Consider the following 18,041-nt stretch of genomic DNA (forward strand, 5'->3'; position numbering starts at 1 on the left):
GCACCGCCTGGTCACGCGCGGCGGCTCGCCCGGCTGACTCACGCCCCGTGCTGCCTTTGCACAAACTCATCTCATCCTCCGGAGCCTTAGTCTGTTCTCCTTGTCCCGCTTCTTAAGAATAAGTATGAATTGGTTGAAAAAGTGCTCCTGGTCCTTCCTTTTTTGAACAAGTCGAAACCTCTGATCCCGGCCATATTTCTCAGCAAACTCCTTAAACGTGGTCCTGAAAAAGAAAGAGTTTCCTGAGACACCTGCCCTGACAGTGAGCTCTGGTGCAGCTGAGCGTCGCATGCGGGCGTTGCCTGAGATGGCAGGAAGCAGGGGCACCAGGCAGACCTGTCGGCTGCAGAGCCAAGGGGGGACACAGGCAGGTGGGCAGGCTGAGGCCATCAGCTCTGGGCCCGCCCACGGCTCCTGTGCTGGGCCTCCCTCCCCACCTGGGTCCTGCAGGGTCCTTGTCTCTGCACTCACCGGCCTCTGCAGGATCATGGACATGGCAGCCACCGCCCACCCTCCCCATCGCTGCGTCTGCCATTGAGTCTTCTCCAGTCTGACCCCTGCTCCCCACGCGCTCCTACTGCCACCGTCACTGCACGCGCTGCTCCCTCAGCCTGACACACCCCTCCCTAACTTCTCCACCGGGTCAGCACCCACTCATCACCAGAAGCTTCCCAGCGCCTCGCCTGGGAAACTCGTCCTAGTGGGAGGATCAGAGGATTGTGAATGACTCTCCCCAGCCCTCGTCACAGCTGTGACTTCATTCAGCCTTTCTTGTGCAGTGTGCCTTGTCTCTGCCCCCTGATCCTTTGTTCTCCACTGAACTCCCTCAATGTCCAGCCCCATGGCCAGCTTGGAGTGGCAAACACACTGATGGGGTGACAGCACCAGGCCAGCGCACCCTGTGAGCAAGCCTGGGTGAGGCCAGCCCAACCAGTGAGGCCACGCTCTCCAGGGTGGGCCAGAAACAGCGGTCACCTTCGCAGTGGCATATGGAACCTCCCCAGGCACCAGTCCCCATAACGTCCTATCCTCCTAGGCTCGAACACGAATCCAGGGACAGGGCGACAAGGCTGGGGGTTGCTGTATGTAGCCAAGTCCAAGGGTGCCTGGAAAATGCATCCACGTTTTGTCCAGGGCACTCTTGTGATTCCCCAACCACTCTCCACAGAGAATTTTACATTTCCTCTTGCACTTTTAGTTACTGTGTTGCATTGTTATAACCGAGTGGCTTCTTTATACTTGGACCACAGGCCACACTGGTGTGGCTGTTAGAAGACAAGACAGACAATCTGCAGATTCACGCTCACTGTGGTCACTGAGCAGGCTCATTTTCTCCTGGTCGAGCTGCTTTTCTCCTGCTCATAGTCTGTGGGTGCTGGTCTATACCTCTCCTGAAAGTAAAGCATGTGTCTCTGGTTTCCTGTCCCTCTGCCTCCATCCTTCCTTTGTAGCACTGCCCGCAGGCCACAACCTGGCTGACACGCTCGCCCATGCTTCTGCCGGGAGCTGCATGTGAACAGGACAAGGACCAGCATCACCCTGAGTGTGGGACCTCCGCGCTTGTCCAATGGGAGCTGAGCATTTTCATCTAGGGGCTGGGCAGGGGCAGCTCCTAATCAGGCCCTATTCTGGGCTTCTCTGAAAAGAAGCGTCCCTGAAACAGAAAGGGAATTAAAACTCTCTGTGGCCCCTTAGCCATGCCCAGGGGACAGCACTGGCTTTCTGCAGTCACTGGCGAGCTGTCATGGGTTCTGGGGAAGCCTTTGAGTCCTGGGCACTGCACCCCTCTTCCTCCCTGGTAAGTGGGGTTACGGGCCAGCCTGTGCTGAAGGAGGGGCCACCGTGGCCTACCCAAGGAGTACCAGAGCGCCAACACATGGCTGCTCCAGCAGCCCATGGGGCGCCCTGCGTCGCCTCTCCCACGGCTACCACCATGCACTGGGAGTGCACTGGAATGTCCCTATGGCCACCGCTCCTGCAGACTTGTCAGGAGAGAGGCTGAGATGGGCGACCAGACGCAGGATGCTCTGCAGAGCCAAGAGGCCCCTCGAGACGGCCCGTGCGTAACCCGCCTGGCTACCTAGTGTGCAGGGATTCGACCTGTACGTGTTTTACTAGGATGCCTGTGCATTAGCAGAAAGAAAATGTAAAGGAGGTCTGCATGGAGGCTTTTGAAAATGCTGCAGACTTAGCTAACTTTAGAAATAAGAAGTAGCTGTACACTTATAAAAGTAGGATATGCCAAGTGTCAATTTTTTGAAAATGTTAATTTGCTACCCTATACTAACCATTTTACCATCTCCATGTATCCCATAACATATACCTTAGATATACACAGTGAAATCTGTTTTAAAAACAGCAGGCAATTAGATCTAATTTTAGGAAAGGGTGAGTTAACTCCCTTCTGACATCTTTCACTCGTATTTCCCAGCTCTGTGCATGTGTGTGAGATCTTTTCCTAGTTGCTCAGTACGTTCTGAATATTTCCTCCTTTGTCTGCAGAATATATTCATGGGGAGGGGAGTATGTTGGCTAACTGCTAACCCTTTACCAATAGATAGAGAATGCCAGCTAAGTGTCTTCGTCATCATAGTGGCAAAGGTGGCAGTAACGACGGCTGACATTCGCTGAGCACCTCCTGGCTGCCAGGTACCATCAGGATCCCTGTGCACAGCCCCTCCGCCATCCTCCTAGCAGCTCTAGGACACAGTAGCACATAAAAGCCCAACACCTCACTCCATGACCAGCGCTGGGAAGGGCCAGCCTGCCCTGGCATGAAGTGGGTGGGGAGCTCCAGACTGATTCCCTGAACCCCCGTTCCGTGCCTCTCTCCTAGTGGCAGACACAGCTAAGCCACAGCTAGAACCCAACGTTCTTGTGCCTGTTTCAACCATAGACAGTGACAATCTACAAATGATTAGCATTTTTTGATAAGGATAATTTGTGCTAATTTCTTCCCATTCAATAAGTATCTGTCCTTTTCAATAGTTGGAGAAGTTTTATGAGGACTGTGCAACCAACACTAACTTATGTTACTCAATTATTGACCAAGAGAATTACAGAGCAAATTGTGGAAGTCTGTGTCTTCTTAGAAACATCAAGTAATGCCCATATAAAAAATAAACGTTGCACGTTCCAATCTAAAATTTAAAATACCTTAAAATCAATCATTTTTATATGTATAAAAGTGATAGATTTATAGTTCTAAAAGAAGTATATGTTCATTATTTTTAAAAAATCAGTCAAAGGTAATTTTAAAGAAGAGTTAAACTTATGTACTTTTCCAGTTTCTAACACCCACTTTCCAATTACTTTGTTGTATTTTATGGAAATACTGCCTTATTTGTTATATTAGCTGAGTTTTTTGTGCAGCCAGGGTGTTGGTGACGTAATAGAGAAGTCAGGTCTCTAACGTGGACACTCGTGGTGTCTGTGGAATGCTGGGTGACAAGGTCTACCAAAGACAGACTTCGAAAGGCCTCTGGGATAATGGGTAAGTTTCCAGCCCGCAAAATCACCTAGTGTATTTTTCTCTCCCTACCTGGGTGACACTTTAGATTCCTCTAGAAGCTTTTTGAATTCTTCTTTGGCTAGCAGCAGTTTACTTTTCTTTTCCTTGTATTCTTCTTTTATTCTTGTCTTGACGAACTGCTCAAATATCTTAAAACACATACACAAAAGGAGAGTGTTATGAAATTTGCATACCAGAAATGAAATTTTGTATTGCAAACACAACATGAAAACACAGCAAGAATTTGAAGCACGCTATCTTTTCATGGTTGCTGGAGCCACAAGCAACATCCCTTCAATTGTGGAGCTTGCAATGAAGCCAAGTCACCTATATAATTAAACCTGGACTCCCACAAGGACCAACACGTGTCTCCACTTAGATGCATCATTGCTGGGTCAAACCTTCAATCAGCCCTGCTTGAGAAATCCTGGGAATAGTTGGCGGCCCTCCCTGCAGGTGTCGTGGAGGGAACTGACAGTGTGGAAACCCTGACTCTGATGCCACAGTGTTTCTCATCTGGGGCTCTCTGAGAAGCATTTATAGTGTTGTTGACTTTCACATCACTGCTGGTAGTATCAGGAACACGTTAGACACTTAATTGGCTCTGGTCACTTCCCATGGTGACATAATTGGCACTGGAGTCTCCAAAAATGACTTTAAATAGTGAAAATAAAGTAAATCCAGCATCTCTGATTTCCTGCACTCGAGTTTCCAGGAAAACCATTTCTGAGTGTGGGAGTCTGGTGTAGTGGGGTCGCAGAGGATATCAGGGACCTCGTGGTTGCTGGCGTGGATTGTCCTGATGGAAATGGCCAGTGAGTAAGGAAAGCTGGCCTCAGACACTGTGCACACTCTAGCTTGACCAGGAGCACGTTCTGATGCTGACCCAAACAGGAAACCCCGTTCCTAAGTGGAGGACATGGCAATCCTCCACCAGGCAAATCCATTCAAGACTCTAGGGAATGTTCTCTTGGAAGCTGGCAGTGACATCACGAGATGAAATCTCTCCAATAATCCATGGCATGGCCCTATTCTTCATCAGAGTGAGATCGCTCATTCTTGTAACATCAGAAAAATGGTCTTTTATGGACTGCAAAGTCCAAGTAGGGGGAGGGGCAAAGATGTTTCATTCCCAATGCTACCTGAGTGAGCCTCAAGGACATCATAAGAGACAAACTGAAGGTAATTGAGATGTCTATGCAAACAAGTAAAGATATCAGTAAAAAGCCACATATGATCCTATAAGGCCAATCAATACCAACTCTGCACCAATCTCACTGATGGCCCACAAGGCGTGGATCGGGCCCACCTCCAGCGTTCCCACCACGCGGTGGAGCTGGGAAAGCGAGGACGGTGGCCGACTGAAGCTGGACCCCTTCAGCAGTTCAGAAGTGGCTCTCTCTTGACTCTGTCCGTCATTTCAGTTTCCATTTCAGTAGCGGCAAACCTTTACAGTTTCATGAATACAAAACGCTACTCGCCTCGAGAGCAAGACTTAAACGTGGAACATGTGCACATATATTTGAGTAAGATTATGATTGGCTTGTTCTACCCACAGGCAAATAGTAACGTAAGATCTCCAGTTGTCCTGTAATTTAAACTCATAAAAAAGGTGAATGCAGGGTTGTTATCCAAGTAAGAGCGTGTGGCTCCGTCATTAGCCAGGGTTTTGCTCTATTAATCTTAAATCTGGGTAGAAAGCCTGGCTGGCTGTGGGGTCAGAGCTTTTGAGAAATACTTGCTCCAGCTTTTAAGAAATACCTGCTCCTCTCTCTGCTTAGAGCCGTTTATCCGTCCAACCACATTTTTCTCTCTGTCCTCTGCCTTTGCTCTGTCACTTTATTTATGCTGCTATAATTTGATGTAGCAGGTTTTTATTCCTCTTTAGCAAATTATGCCAGTTTTATCCAAAGGGGGGCATGACTTTTTAAAAGACATATTATTGGCCATTATCTCATTGCTGGATGTTCTAGTGGAGTGAAAGGAAGTCTATTTGTTGCCATAGAAACGGGTCTGGCTCTCACTCCCTCGGCCCCCACTCTCTGTTTAGCATCCCTGTCTTCTCCTTTGCAGCCCCCGAGAACAGGGCTGGTTGTGATTTCCACATCAATGGCCTCAGCTCTCCCCAGGAAACCCCTGGGGGACAAGAGGTTCTGCGGGAGTCGTGTCTGGGGTTCCTGACCGGTTCATTTGCACAGAGGACTGTGCTTTCTAAACGGGGCCCATGTGTCATTTCTTCCCTCAGCTCATCCTGTCCCCTCCTCTTGTCACTGTCGTGCAAGCCAGTCAACCCCTGTTTTCCTGGTCATCCCAAAGACGGGACTAAGGCACCAAACCTGGATTGCTGGAAGGGGCCTAACCATAAATGGGCTCTTCTATCGGGGATGAGGGTGGTCTTACTTCTTCAACTCCCTTTGAATGGCCTCCGAAAACATCCATGGCATAAAGCAATCCACACAACAAACACGTCCAGCACGGACGGTTTTCAGACAGGGACCAGTTCATGGCTCTTCACTACGGCATAAGGTGATTCCCTCATATAAACAAACAGGCTTCGTACTATGTGTTTTCATAGCTAAACTTTTTGATTTTTCATATTGCAACAAAAGGGTGAAATATTACCAATTATTAAAATCCACAGTTTTCCTTAGCTATAGAAAACATACATATGTATAAACATATATATATATATATAAATTTATATATATGCATATATACATATATGAAGCCCAAACTCAGCTTACTCTACTGTAGCATTATTATGGGCTGTTGCTAGCACATTACATGTATTTTGAAATGTTTCTTTCTGGAAAATGAAATTCAGCTAAAAGGCAACAATATATGATTAATTCCTAGTTCTTGAGAGGTCCAAGTCGGCACTCTAATGTGGTCAGTCCCAGGACCCCATTATGCTCCCCAGCCCCCCTCCCCCCGAGGCTGCTGGAGGGACTGTCCAGTTCCAGCTGGACAGGGGGTGGGGGTGGGGCGGGGTGGGATGGGATCGGTGGCTGTGTCAGACATCAAAACAACTGACACTGTGCGTGGTTGGGGCTTCATTGATGTCATCTCAGCTGTTTGCTGAAAGGAACTTTATGAGCCAATGAGAGAACCAAAAAGAAAATTGCAATTTCCATACTCCTCGCCGCGGCTTGATCAGACTCTGCTCCCTGAGAAAGCTGGTGGAGAGCACGCAAGTTCCCGGTAACAGAGGCCTCCCCTCCAAAGGGCTGTATCTCAGGGCCCTGCTCAGATGTTCTCCCGGACTGCACGGACCCCTGGCTGGGCACAGGGGCTGTGTGGGCTAATGGCACTGTGCCGTCAGTCCCTCCCCAACTACAGCAAACCCCTCCCGTGACCCAGGCAACTCAGTTTGTCCTCTACCTGTTTACTCTGGAAACAGTGTTGTCTCAGTAACCAAGTGTAGTGGATTGAATTATGTCTCCCCAAAACTCCCTGAAGTTTGAATTGTGTCCCCCAAGAACAGCATGATGTAAAGCCAGAATTTAAAAGAGAAGCAGAGCATAAAGATTTGGAAAATTTGCAGCCTGGCCATGTGGTAGAGAAGCAGAGAGCATGCAATGGTGCAGCCCAGAGACCATTAGCTAAGAAAATTAGTACAAAGGAAAGGGACTATAAAGAAAAGAGGAAAAAGAACCCGAAGGCATTGCAGAAGCCTCTGGGACCAATTCTTCTATTTCAGGCCCACAGACCTAGGGAGACAGAATGGTCTTGGGGAATAGGCCTGAGGCACCCTCCATGAGCTCACTGCCCAGGGCCACCTCAGGAAACTGCTTCCAGCACCAGCACCCCAGCTGCTTTGGCTACTCCAGCCATGGCTAAATTGCCCCCAGGTGTGGCTGGACATGCAGCTTTGGAAAATACAAGCCAGAAGCCTTGGAGGTATCCATGTGGTGTTAGGTCTGCAGGCTTGCAGAATGCTAGAGCTGTGGAGGCTTCAGAACCTCCACCCCAATTTCAGAGGATGCAAGGAAAAGTCTGGGGACCCAGGAAGAGATCTGTCACAGGGGTGGAGTCACTGCAGACAACATAGAGCAATACTGAGTGGAAACATGGGGTCAGAGTTTTGCAGCAGAGAAACCCCATCAGTGCCATGTCTACTGGAGCTATGAGAGTGGGACCACCATGGAGACCCCAGACCTGTGGAGCTACCAGTGTGCAATTGCAGCCTGAGAGAGCTAAAGCATCACCTGAGATCGGGAAAGCCACAGGAGCAGAGCTGCCAGAGGACTTTGGGGACCCAACCCCCACACCAGTGTGCAGAGGACATTGAAGAGAGAGTCAAGACAAGATTCACCACCTTTAAGGTTCAATGCATGTCCTGCTGGGTTTCAGACTTGTTTGGGACCTGTTACCCCTTTCTTTTGGCCTATTTCTCCCTTTTGGAATGGGAATATGTACCCTATGTTTTCCCCACCATTGTATCTTGGAAGTAGATACTTTGTATTGATTTCACAGATGGGATTTTGAACTTTGGACTTTTGAGTTGAAACAAGTTAAGACTTTGGGAATGAAATGAATGCATTTTCATATGAAAAACATGAGTTTTGGGGGGCAAGGGGTGGAATGTAGTAGATTGAATTATGTCCCCCCAAACTCCCTGAAGTTTGAATTGTGTCCCCCAAGTTTTATGTGTTAGAAACTTGGCCCCCACTGTGACTGTTAAGAGGGTGGGAAATCCTGTTATGGTCATTGAAAGGTGGAGCCTTGCTTGAAGAGGTGATTGGATCGTAGGACCGTGCAGTAGTGAGTGGATTAAAAATGATGGTCAGGGGCGTGGTTCTGAGGGCTTTAAAAGGAGAGGAGAGTCTCTCTCTCTCTCTCTCTCTCTCTCTCTCTCTCTCTCTCTCTCTCTCCTTCCACCATCTTGCAATGTGAGACCCCTGGGTCACTGTCGCCACCACCAGATGGACTTTGGACTTCTCAGCCTCAGAAACTGTAAGCAATAAATGTCATTTTCTTTATAAATTGCCCAGTCTCAGGTATTCTATTACAGCAACACAAAATGGACTAAGACACCTAGTTTGTACGAAAGCTGGAGCAGGCCCCTGCCAAGTCTCTCTTTAAAATGCCCTCCAGGCGCCCACCTGGAACCCATCCCTTGCTTTTCTGGGACCCCATTTCTTGAATCTCCGTCATTTGCTTATACTGCTATTGTTTTCTGGACCTCTCCCATTTCACTGTTGTTCTATGGGACCTTAAGTATATAAAACCTTAAGGTCTTACATTATCTAAGACCTCCTATTTCATTACTATTATGAGTCCTTAAGTATTTAGTATTTTAACACATTATTTTACAGTCATCTGGAAGGTGGTTAACGTTCCCAAAATCTGCGTTTTCATCTTTGAATATGAGTATTTTTCTTATGGGGTCATGACCTAATGGAACAATTACCAGAATAACCTCCTTCTGTGCCTTTAAGTCTTGCTCTACAAGCCCACGGCTAGAGTACTCAATCTATAGCCCACTCCCACTAACAACAATAGGGACGGCAGCCCTCTGTTCATCAGCAGCGAGAAGCCTCCCTCCATCCCTATCATGCCAGGTCTGTAAAGTCCTTGTCCCTCCTTCCTGTGAAGTTACCTGTTTTCGTTCCTCAGAGTTTAGTAGCAGATAGCGTGGGTCAAACACAATTTTATGTAGTTCTTTCTCCCACGTAGAAAATGCTGACACCTGAAAAAAGATATTCAATAGAGTTGCTCTTAGAGTCTAGTGCCGACCCTGGAGTCACACTGAAATGATCAATAGTAAAAAAACAGCACTAAGGTAAAAGGATTCAGTGAGGCGGTGTTGCATGATAGTGTTAGACGCGTCAAACTTTCTAAGAAAATCAATACTTAGAACATCACCAAATTTAATTTCTAGACTCATGACTCAGGACTCTTTCTTCCTTGGGCGTCTTCCAGGACTGCACCCCTGATCTGAAGCCCTGATGATATCTGCGGATGTGTCACATTCTGAAATATTCCACCTTCGGAGGAGAAATGATACATGGAAAAGTTTTCAGAACCCCACAGACCATAACAGAGGGTAATGTCTTACGATGGGATGAGCTTAGCTTTATTTTAGTTGAATTTTAATCAACACTTAACCTTTTCTTAGGTAGGTAGATTTTTAAAATAAACTATTTTATTTTGCAATAGTTTTAGATTTCCCGAAGAATAGCGAGGTTGTTACAGAAAGTTATCACAGACCCCTCACTCAGTTTCCCATATTGTTAACATGGTAGCCTGCTAGGTTTATCAACAGTAATATTAACAGAAGTCCACACTTTAGTGAGATTTTCTCAGTTTCCCCCCAGTGACGTTTTTCTGTGCCAGGAGACCATGTAACATTTAGTCTCACGTCTCCTGAGTCTCCTCTACACTGTGACAGTTTCTCAGACTCTCCTGTTCCTGATGCCCTTGACCGCTGAGGGGCGGTGCTCAGTCCTACTGTGGAATGCCCCCTACGGGGCTCGTCTGAGGTTTTTCTCATAAGTAGACTGGGGTGAGGGGGTTGGGAGGAAGACCACAGGGGTGAACTGCCGTCCTCATCATGTCACAGTGAGGGTGCGCAGCATCAGCACGACGTGTCCCTGACGATGCCGACCTCGACCGCCTGGCTGTGCTTGTCAGGGTCTCCGCCGTGAAGTCACCCTGTTCCCCCTTCCCATACTGCAGTCTCAGAAGGGAAGTCACTGTGCAGCCCCACGCTTCAGGGTCACGCTCCACTTCTTGATGGGGAGGAGCTACATAAGGGATGTGGAATTCTTCTGGATGGGATTGTGTCCATTCTTCCACATTTACCTATTTATTCAATTAATCACTTGTTTAGATCTGCACGGCTCAGGGATATTTAGTTCATACTTTGGGTTATAAACCAGTACCACTGTATTTATTTTGTTGCTCAAATTGTCCCAGCTTGGGCCATCAAGAGCTCTTTTGGTTGGTTCCTGTGTCCCTTTGACATAAGCTCACTCTGCTTTCTGAGCACTTCCTCATTTTCTGCTACTACAAGATGCTTCAGGCTCATCGTACGTGTTTTATGCCTCAGCCCTCAAAGCAGTCAATTCTTCAAAAAGCCCTGTTATTTTGTGGGGGTTTTTTTTCTTCCCTTTTTAAAAAAAAAAAAAAATTGGCATGTGATATTAGAAAGATCTGGGCACTGGGTGTTTTTGTTGCTACTGAAATGCTGTTGCTTGTAGATACTCTCAGCTGATAAAGCAAGGGAATGTTTAAGTTAAAAAAAAAAATTGGCATGTGATATTAGAAAGATCTGGGCACTGGGTGTTTTTTTGCTACTGAAATGCTGTTGCTTGTAGATACTCTCAGCTGATAAAGCAAGGGAATGTTTAAGTTATTTAAAAATAATTTATTCATGTAAAAGCAATGACTCTGCCTTAGGCTCCAGGCTGGGAGCTGAGGCAGTTAGTCAAGGTCCTGGTCTCTGGAATCCCGTGGTCTTGGGTGAGCAGGCGAGGGAAGCTGTGAGCTGCTGAGAGGGCACAGCGGAGCCACGTCTGGGTGCTAAGGGACGCGGGGCAGGTGCACCCACAGCAGCTGGGGTTGGGGGCATCTAGGGTGCTGTCTATTCTGGAATATGAGTTTTCCACATGGCTCATGGAGGAGGTGGAGAGGAGGTGCTAGGACCGTGGGCACAAAGATTGGGATTCATGACCCATGAGGGTTGCGAATTGGAAGGGGTTGAACATGCTGGGGTGGTGGGGGAAGAGCCTGAAGAGGAGCCAGGAAGAGCTGGAGAGACAGAGGCAGGCCTGCGGGACAGCCCAGGGCAGGACTCGGAGCCCAGACATGAGCTAGAGAGCAACAGGAGAGGAAGTCAGACGTGACGTGCATTTTAGGAAGGGCCACTCTGGGGTCTGGGTAGGTGGGTGGGGAAAGCTCATCAGCAGTTTACAAAACAAAGTCCCGCTCATGTTACCAGTTCTGGACAGGTTAAAACACTCCTGGTAGAGGTACTATTTCAGTAAATGTGCTGTACCTGGTACATCATTTAACAGGTGGATCTTTTTAAGCCAACAGTTTTATCTTCAATAATCAAAGTCATTTTTCTGTAATATCCATAAGCCCTTTTATTGGGTGGGATGACCCAGGCTTCACCCAGGGATTTCTTCAATTGACTGAGAAAGAGGTAAAATGTTGAAAGTACCAAGGCGGAATGGCTCCATTTCTCTTTGACAGAGTATACTTGACCAGACAGCATTTGGGGCTGCTCTGGACAGAAGCTGTGGTCAACCTTGATTCAGCTCAACTGGATGGGCATGTGTCCCTCCAGCAGAGACCCGCAAACACCCCAGAAGGTCCCCGCTCTCTGAGGGCAGAGAACAATTGTTGTCACATAACTAACTCCACCAGTTCATTGAGAATGCTTGGAGTTCTAGAATTATAATAAAGTCAATTCTTTAAAAAAAATTAACATATATAGTTTTTGCCCAGGTTTCTGGCTGCTTCCCTGGACATGAGAGATGCGAGCTGCTCCTCAGATGGGTCCCACATTCCCCCGAGCATCCACAGCGGGGTGAGCAGACTCTGCAGCGGGGACCAGCCCCCCAGCATGTCCCAAACCTTGTGGCCGCCTGCTGTCCCCGCTGTGGATGGGTGAGAACGAAGCCTTGATCAGAGCCACTGGAAGGTGGCCAATATCTTGTCCATAAAGAAGAAAAAAGTCACCTGGAGGGTGACCACACATGAAACAAAACCAAACAAAACAGCCTCCAACCTCAGGCCCAGCCGCATCAGAAGCGTCTCCAGAAACGGAGAAACGAGGCTGCTGCTTTGCTCCTGGTGAGGATTCGACTCGGAGAGAAATGGATTCAGTTGAAGTGAAGTGGCAGGAAGAGCTCAGTTTTGGCTGCAGAGTGAGATGGCACCGGCCCTGTCAGATGGGCGCTGGGAGCAGCCGCCACGGGGGCTGTTACCCCCTAGACAGGCGGTGACAGGCTGCCGTCGGGAGCGGGGCCTCCCAAGGAAGCAGCGCTCAGCTTTCCACTGTGAACCCACAAACACCCCGGAGCATCTTTCAATTTCTGGATCACAGGGGAGGCCGAGGACCCTAATGCTGGAGAGAAGGGTGGAAGCTGCAGCAGGACGGCCCCTGCAGGTCCTGCCCTGGGGGACATGGCCTCCAACCTAGAGCGGGCCTCCTAGACAGCCGCAGCAATGCTGGACACCAAGCCAGCCGCCACCATGCCCACCTGCAGAAGCCTGGGGCTGCCTGCCTGTCTGTCTGTTTATCCACCCTCCACCCAGTGTCCCAGCAAGTGTGGCTGCCACCTCGGCTGTCTTGTTCAGAGCCGGGAACTAATAGGGTCTCCGTGTGCAGCTAATTTCCATCTCCAGCATCAACGCAGTTAATTCAGAAGCTGATGTTTTTGACAAGATTTGTCATCAAGCCAAACGCGTCTGCCCCCTCACTTCCCTGGTGCTCTGTGATGACAGTAGGAAAGCAGAGCTGGAGCTGTCCCTTAGCTCAGAGGTGGCTTCTCCCTCCGGGCTGATGAGCACAGATGCCCTCCAGGAAGCAGCAGTGTGTCAACACCCAGCTCGTCTCCTGGCGACGGTGCAGCTGGACCTTTGAAACACCGTCCCAGCTTCCTCCAGCACATGCCCGGGCAGAGGTGTGACGGGGACACGATCAGTTATCCTGGTCATCTACTGCACTCACGAATGTGACTGACGAAGAAGGCACCCATGTGACCGCAATGCTGTCACATCTCTGTATGTTGTGTGGAAAACATGAGGTGGGTGTGGAGTGGCCTGTCCTGGCAGCTGCATGAAGGGACCCCTCCACTGACGGTTGCCCCCGGCTCAGGGTCCTGCTCGCTGGCCTCCCCCCGCAATGCTGTCACATCTCTGTATGTTGTGTGGAAAACATGAGGTGGGTGTGGAGTGGCCTGTCCTGGCAGCTGCTCGAAGGGACCCCTCCACTGACGGTTGCCCCCGGCTCAGGGCCCTGCTCGCTGGCCTCCCCCCGCCAGCCTGTCTCTCCCCCGCACACGCTGCAGGCCGGCCGGCCGGCCATGGCTAGCCCCCACTCTCCCTCTCCTGCCATCTCTGTCTCTCCTGTCTCCTCCTGTCACCCCTGGGCTCAGGGAAACTGACTGACGGCCCCAGCCAGGGGTGCAGACACCCATTGTCTCCTGAGTGGAGGGGTTCGTGCACCTTCCTCAGGCCTGTGCCCTCCTAGCTCCACCTCCAGGGCCCAGGTTGGACTTCAGCCCTTGCCTTGTTCACGAACCTGTCCAGCTTTGCCTGCCCTGCTCCCCCTCTCCAGCTCCCACTCCACCCACCTCCACGTGCAGCACAGCAAGCCCTCCCCCAGTGGACCCCTCTTCCAGAACATTCTCTTTCCCGCCACCCACTGTGTCTTCCACAAGCCCTAGTGGTGCTGATGCCATATGGACAGTCTTCATTGTGAGGACTGCCTGGCTGTCCTCTGTCCCTTCAAACACTCTCCTCTGCTGAACCCCCCTGCCCCGGCCTCTGCTGCACACACAGATGGGAAACAAAACATGGCTCCTTAGCCCTCTTGACCTGATTTTCACAGTGCATTCCTGTGTCTTCTATTTGTGGCTCTGGAGTCCCTGACAATTAGAGGCAGCTGTGGCTCAGGACAGTGACCAGGCATTGCGAGGAGGCTGTGTCCCCACCTCATCCTTGTCACCATCTCAGGGCTCCTACAAGCAGCCCCACAACAAGGGCTTGTGCACAGGTGGTGCACTTGGGAGGCGATCCAGGCAGTCCTGGAAACCCACACATGGAACCAGAGCTGAGGCCGCCATGTGAATGGGCAAGTGGCCACGTTGGCTGCTGTGCTGAGTGGAGCATCACGCGGAACATGCCCACACCTGCCTGCGATCTGTCCCACCAAGGACGGGGAAGTGGGGTGTTGCCTACTGACCCCCACCTTGGTTGAGAGTTGCCCTTGGGATGTTAAATCCCCAGCACTTAGAGGCAGGAGTGGTCAGCAAAGTTCTCATGAGCTCAGGTGAGCCCAGGTGAGCCCAGGTGAACGCAGAAGTAATCCAGGAAGCCATGGGGCGAGGCTCTCACCAGCACGTCTGCATCGCCCTAACTCTGGGGTGCACCAAACTCTACCCATCACCCCTGGAGCTTTTAGGTGCTCTCAGTATTTCATTAATTTCAGCTTTATTTTGATAGATAAATAAGATTTTACAGTTTTTTCACAGTATACTCAGGTGATTACTTTTGAGGTTTTTTTCGCATTAGGGATAGTTATAATCCCATTCTAAAAATCAGCGTGGGCAGTCCGTATTTCCCAGTTCTAATTCATAGTTAGAACTTGATCTCATTGCAACTAGAGAGGCTCTAAGATGGTCAAAGACCATGTCAGTCAATCCAGAAAACAGAAACCACAGCATAGAAGTGGAGAAATGACACATATCGAAGGAAAAGAACTATGAGGTTTTTTTGATACTAAAAAGTAAATATTCGAACTTCTTACTATTCAATGCTGGTAGAGTGTGTTGGCAAAACAAACTCTCAGGAATTCCCCAACATTGCTAATGGGAGAATAAACTGAATTAAAACAACTTTTAAAATAACAATTTAGTGATATAGGTCAAATTTTTATTGCCTGAAGGAAAGAAATCCTCCACATATAAACAAAACTTCACATATCAAAAAGATTATCAGAGTATTATTTAAAATAGCAAAATTGGAAAATGTACTAAATGGATTAAAAGGCAGGATTTTTGAGCTGACAATGAAAAAAATATTATGCCCTCATCAAAAATGTTTTCCAAGAGCTTATACTAATATTTTCAAAAATGCTTAGAAAGAAAATAGTATGCAAATATATGAATCAGGTAGAACCCTATGAAATTGACCATGTTAAACAAATAATTGGTTCAACCCTGTTCAGTACTGCTCAGTACTGGTTATACTGAGAGATAAAGGTGTTTATCTTTGATTTTTAAAAATCTATTTTTAGAAAAAATGACAGGAAGGAAATGCACCCCACTGGTGATAATAATTGTCTCAGAGGAGGAATTTGAGGTGATTTTTGAAATTTATACTTTTTATGTATTGCAGATTTTCTACAACAAGCTTGCAATAGTTTTTTTAAACAATTTTATTTTACTGGTGATATTACTATGAGCCTTGTGAGATTTGGAAGAGTTGCCATAGGGACATGAAGCAGATAAGCTTCCCCTGGAATGCAGGTGCCCTCATGTCCACAGCCCCTCACCGATGATGATGGACAACAGAGCCGTCCCCTAGCCTGAGTACCTGTGACACCTCTGGAGGGGCAGCACCATTTAAGTGTCTGGGGGCAGGGAAGGGGTGATGGCCATTACTTATGGGGGCAGGTCGTACAGAAGGATGGATCAAAGCTGTCCTTCCTGGTGCTTGGGAGAAGGTGCACCCTGTCCTGTGAGCTGAGGACTCCTGGTAGGGAGCCCCTGTTTCATCTGCACCAACTTCACAGTGACAGCCTCATGACTGAAGCCCATCTTCGTGCAGGGAGGGACCACTGTGGCCAGGCCAATGTGATCTGGGGTTGTGAACTCCTCATTCCAACACAGATGCAATCCAGACCCCAGGCGGCTCTTCTGTGTAGCCAGCCACACTGTCACCCAATGTTCCAGAAGCTGACCAGTCCTGAGAAGCCGACCAAGGCTCCCCCACAGTGGCACTCCTGAGAGGAGCCAGGTGCATCTTCTGAGTCCCTGAATCAAGATCTGCCCAGGACTGAATGGCTTTACTGCTGAATTATACCAAACCTTTAAAGAGGAATTAATACCAATTCTCTTCAGACTATTCCAAAAAGTTGAAACAGAGGCTACTCTCCCAATCTCATTCTATGATGTCAGCATCATCTTGATACCAAAACCAGATAAAAATACAACAAAAAAATGAAAACTATAGACCGATATCTTTGATGAACACAGATGCAAAAATCCCCAATAAAATTCTAGCAATCAGAATACAGCAACACATCAAAAAATTATATACCCTGATCAAATGGGATTCATCCCAGAAATGCAAAGATTGTTCAACATATACAAGTCAATAAATGTTTTATACCACATCAACAAAATCAATGACAGAAACTATATGATTATTTCAATAGATGAAGAAAAAGCATCTGACAAAATTCAACATCCTTCATGATAAAGACTCTCAGCAAATTAGGTATAGAAGGAAAGTATCTCAACACCATAAAATCCATCTATAACAAGCCCACCACCAGTATCACCCTGAATGGGAAAACACTGGAGGCCTTCTCTTAAGAACAGAAACAAGACAAGGATGCTCACTCTCACCACTCCTATTTAACATAGTACTGGAGGTACTAGCCAGAGCAATCAGGCAAGAGAAAGAAATAAAAGGGCATCCAAATTGGAAAAGACAAAGTTGAACTGTCCCTATTTGCAGATGACATGCTCCTATATATAGAAAAAACTCAAGACTCTACAAAAAAAATCTTAGAGCTGATTTATAATTTTAGTAATGTTGCAGGATACAAAATCAATGCCCCCAAATCAGTTGCACTTATATTCTCCAATAATGAACTAACAGAAAGAGAGATCAAGAAAGTAAGCCCATTTTCAAGATCCGGTATTCTAGAAAAGACATTTCTCTCCTGGCCCCTGGGAAAGTGTTACCTATTTGTGAGGGATACTTTGCAGATGGGAAACTTACTCAATAGATTGTTTCTAATGCATTTATCTGAACAGGTAGGTTTAAGTTAATAATCTGCTATTCAATTAAACCTGCTTCTTTACAGACTAAAGTTTTAGAAGAAAGCTCCATTGTGTTCCTATAGTAAAAAACGAACAGAAAGCAGGATCCTTTCATTAGCCAACATGGTACATACCTCAAAACCACAAAACATCATCCCCCTCCCCCAATCCCTAACCCACATGGTAGAGCCTGAAGTCTGCCCTTTATAAACCACTACAAATCCCCCCAGCATCATCATCCCATACATACATAAATTTCTAAACTGAAGTATTGAACAAAGGCAACAAAAAAAAAAATCTTATTCATCGCTCAGTCCATGAAAAAGTGGCCTTTCTGTGTCTCACTATTTAAGCAACTAGAAAGCTTATGGCTGAGCTATCAAATCCTCAGGAGCATGAGCAAATCTGCTGGCATTTTATGAAGTCCAAAAGTCATAAGTGCTGGCATGGTTTTATCACATTAGCAGTAAATTCGGATTGATCTTTTCTATTCATGAGCTGTGAGTGAGCTTCTCCTGAAAGTCCTCATGAAATGAGGGTCTAGGCCTCTCCCCGATCTCACCCAGGGTTAACACACAACACTGTGGTTGCTGCTTCAGATCTTGATGGTGTTTTTGCTAATTCTTATATAAGAATCTCAGAATCAAAGGCTGAAATGAATCACTCACTCTCGACCAGGCAAGAATGCACTGAAAATCTCATTAGCAAAATCTCTCAACCAAGTACACTTGGGTAAATTTAAGAGAACATATAAATGTAGCCAGCCAGCATCCCAGCCCTGGGAAGGGAAGGAAGACCTC

The 18,041-nt window shown here is 47.7% G+C and overlaps 1 protein-coding gene across 1 annotated transcript in view; it reads right to left on the reverse strand.

Annotated features, from left to right (window-relative positions):
* Nucleotides 1-6: 6 nt before the first annotated feature.
* TCERG1L (transcription elongation regulator 1-like) overlaps nt 7-18,041 on the reverse strand; it is a 52,845-nt gene continuing 34,810 nt past the window's right edge. The window contains exons 4-6 of the mRNA XM_008588208.1: nt 9,114-9,203; nt 3,542-3,660; nt 7-223 (exon numbers count right to left, since the gene is read on the reverse strand). Of these exons, the coding sequence (XP_008586430.1) occupies nt 67-223; nt 3,542-3,660; nt 9,114-9,203 (366 nt within the window). The 3' untranslated portion in view covers nt 7-66. The remainder of the gene's footprint in view (nt 224-3,541; nt 3,661-9,113; nt 9,204-18,041) is intronic.

This window comes from Galeopterus variegatus, unplaced genomic scaffold, assembly GCF_000696425.1.
Source record: "Galeopterus variegatus unplaced genomic scaffold, G_variegatus-3.0.2 Scaffold4714, whole genome shotgun sequence".
Taxonomy (NCBI): Eukaryota; Metazoa; Chordata; class Mammalia; order Dermoptera; family Cynocephalidae; genus Galeopterus; species Galeopterus variegatus.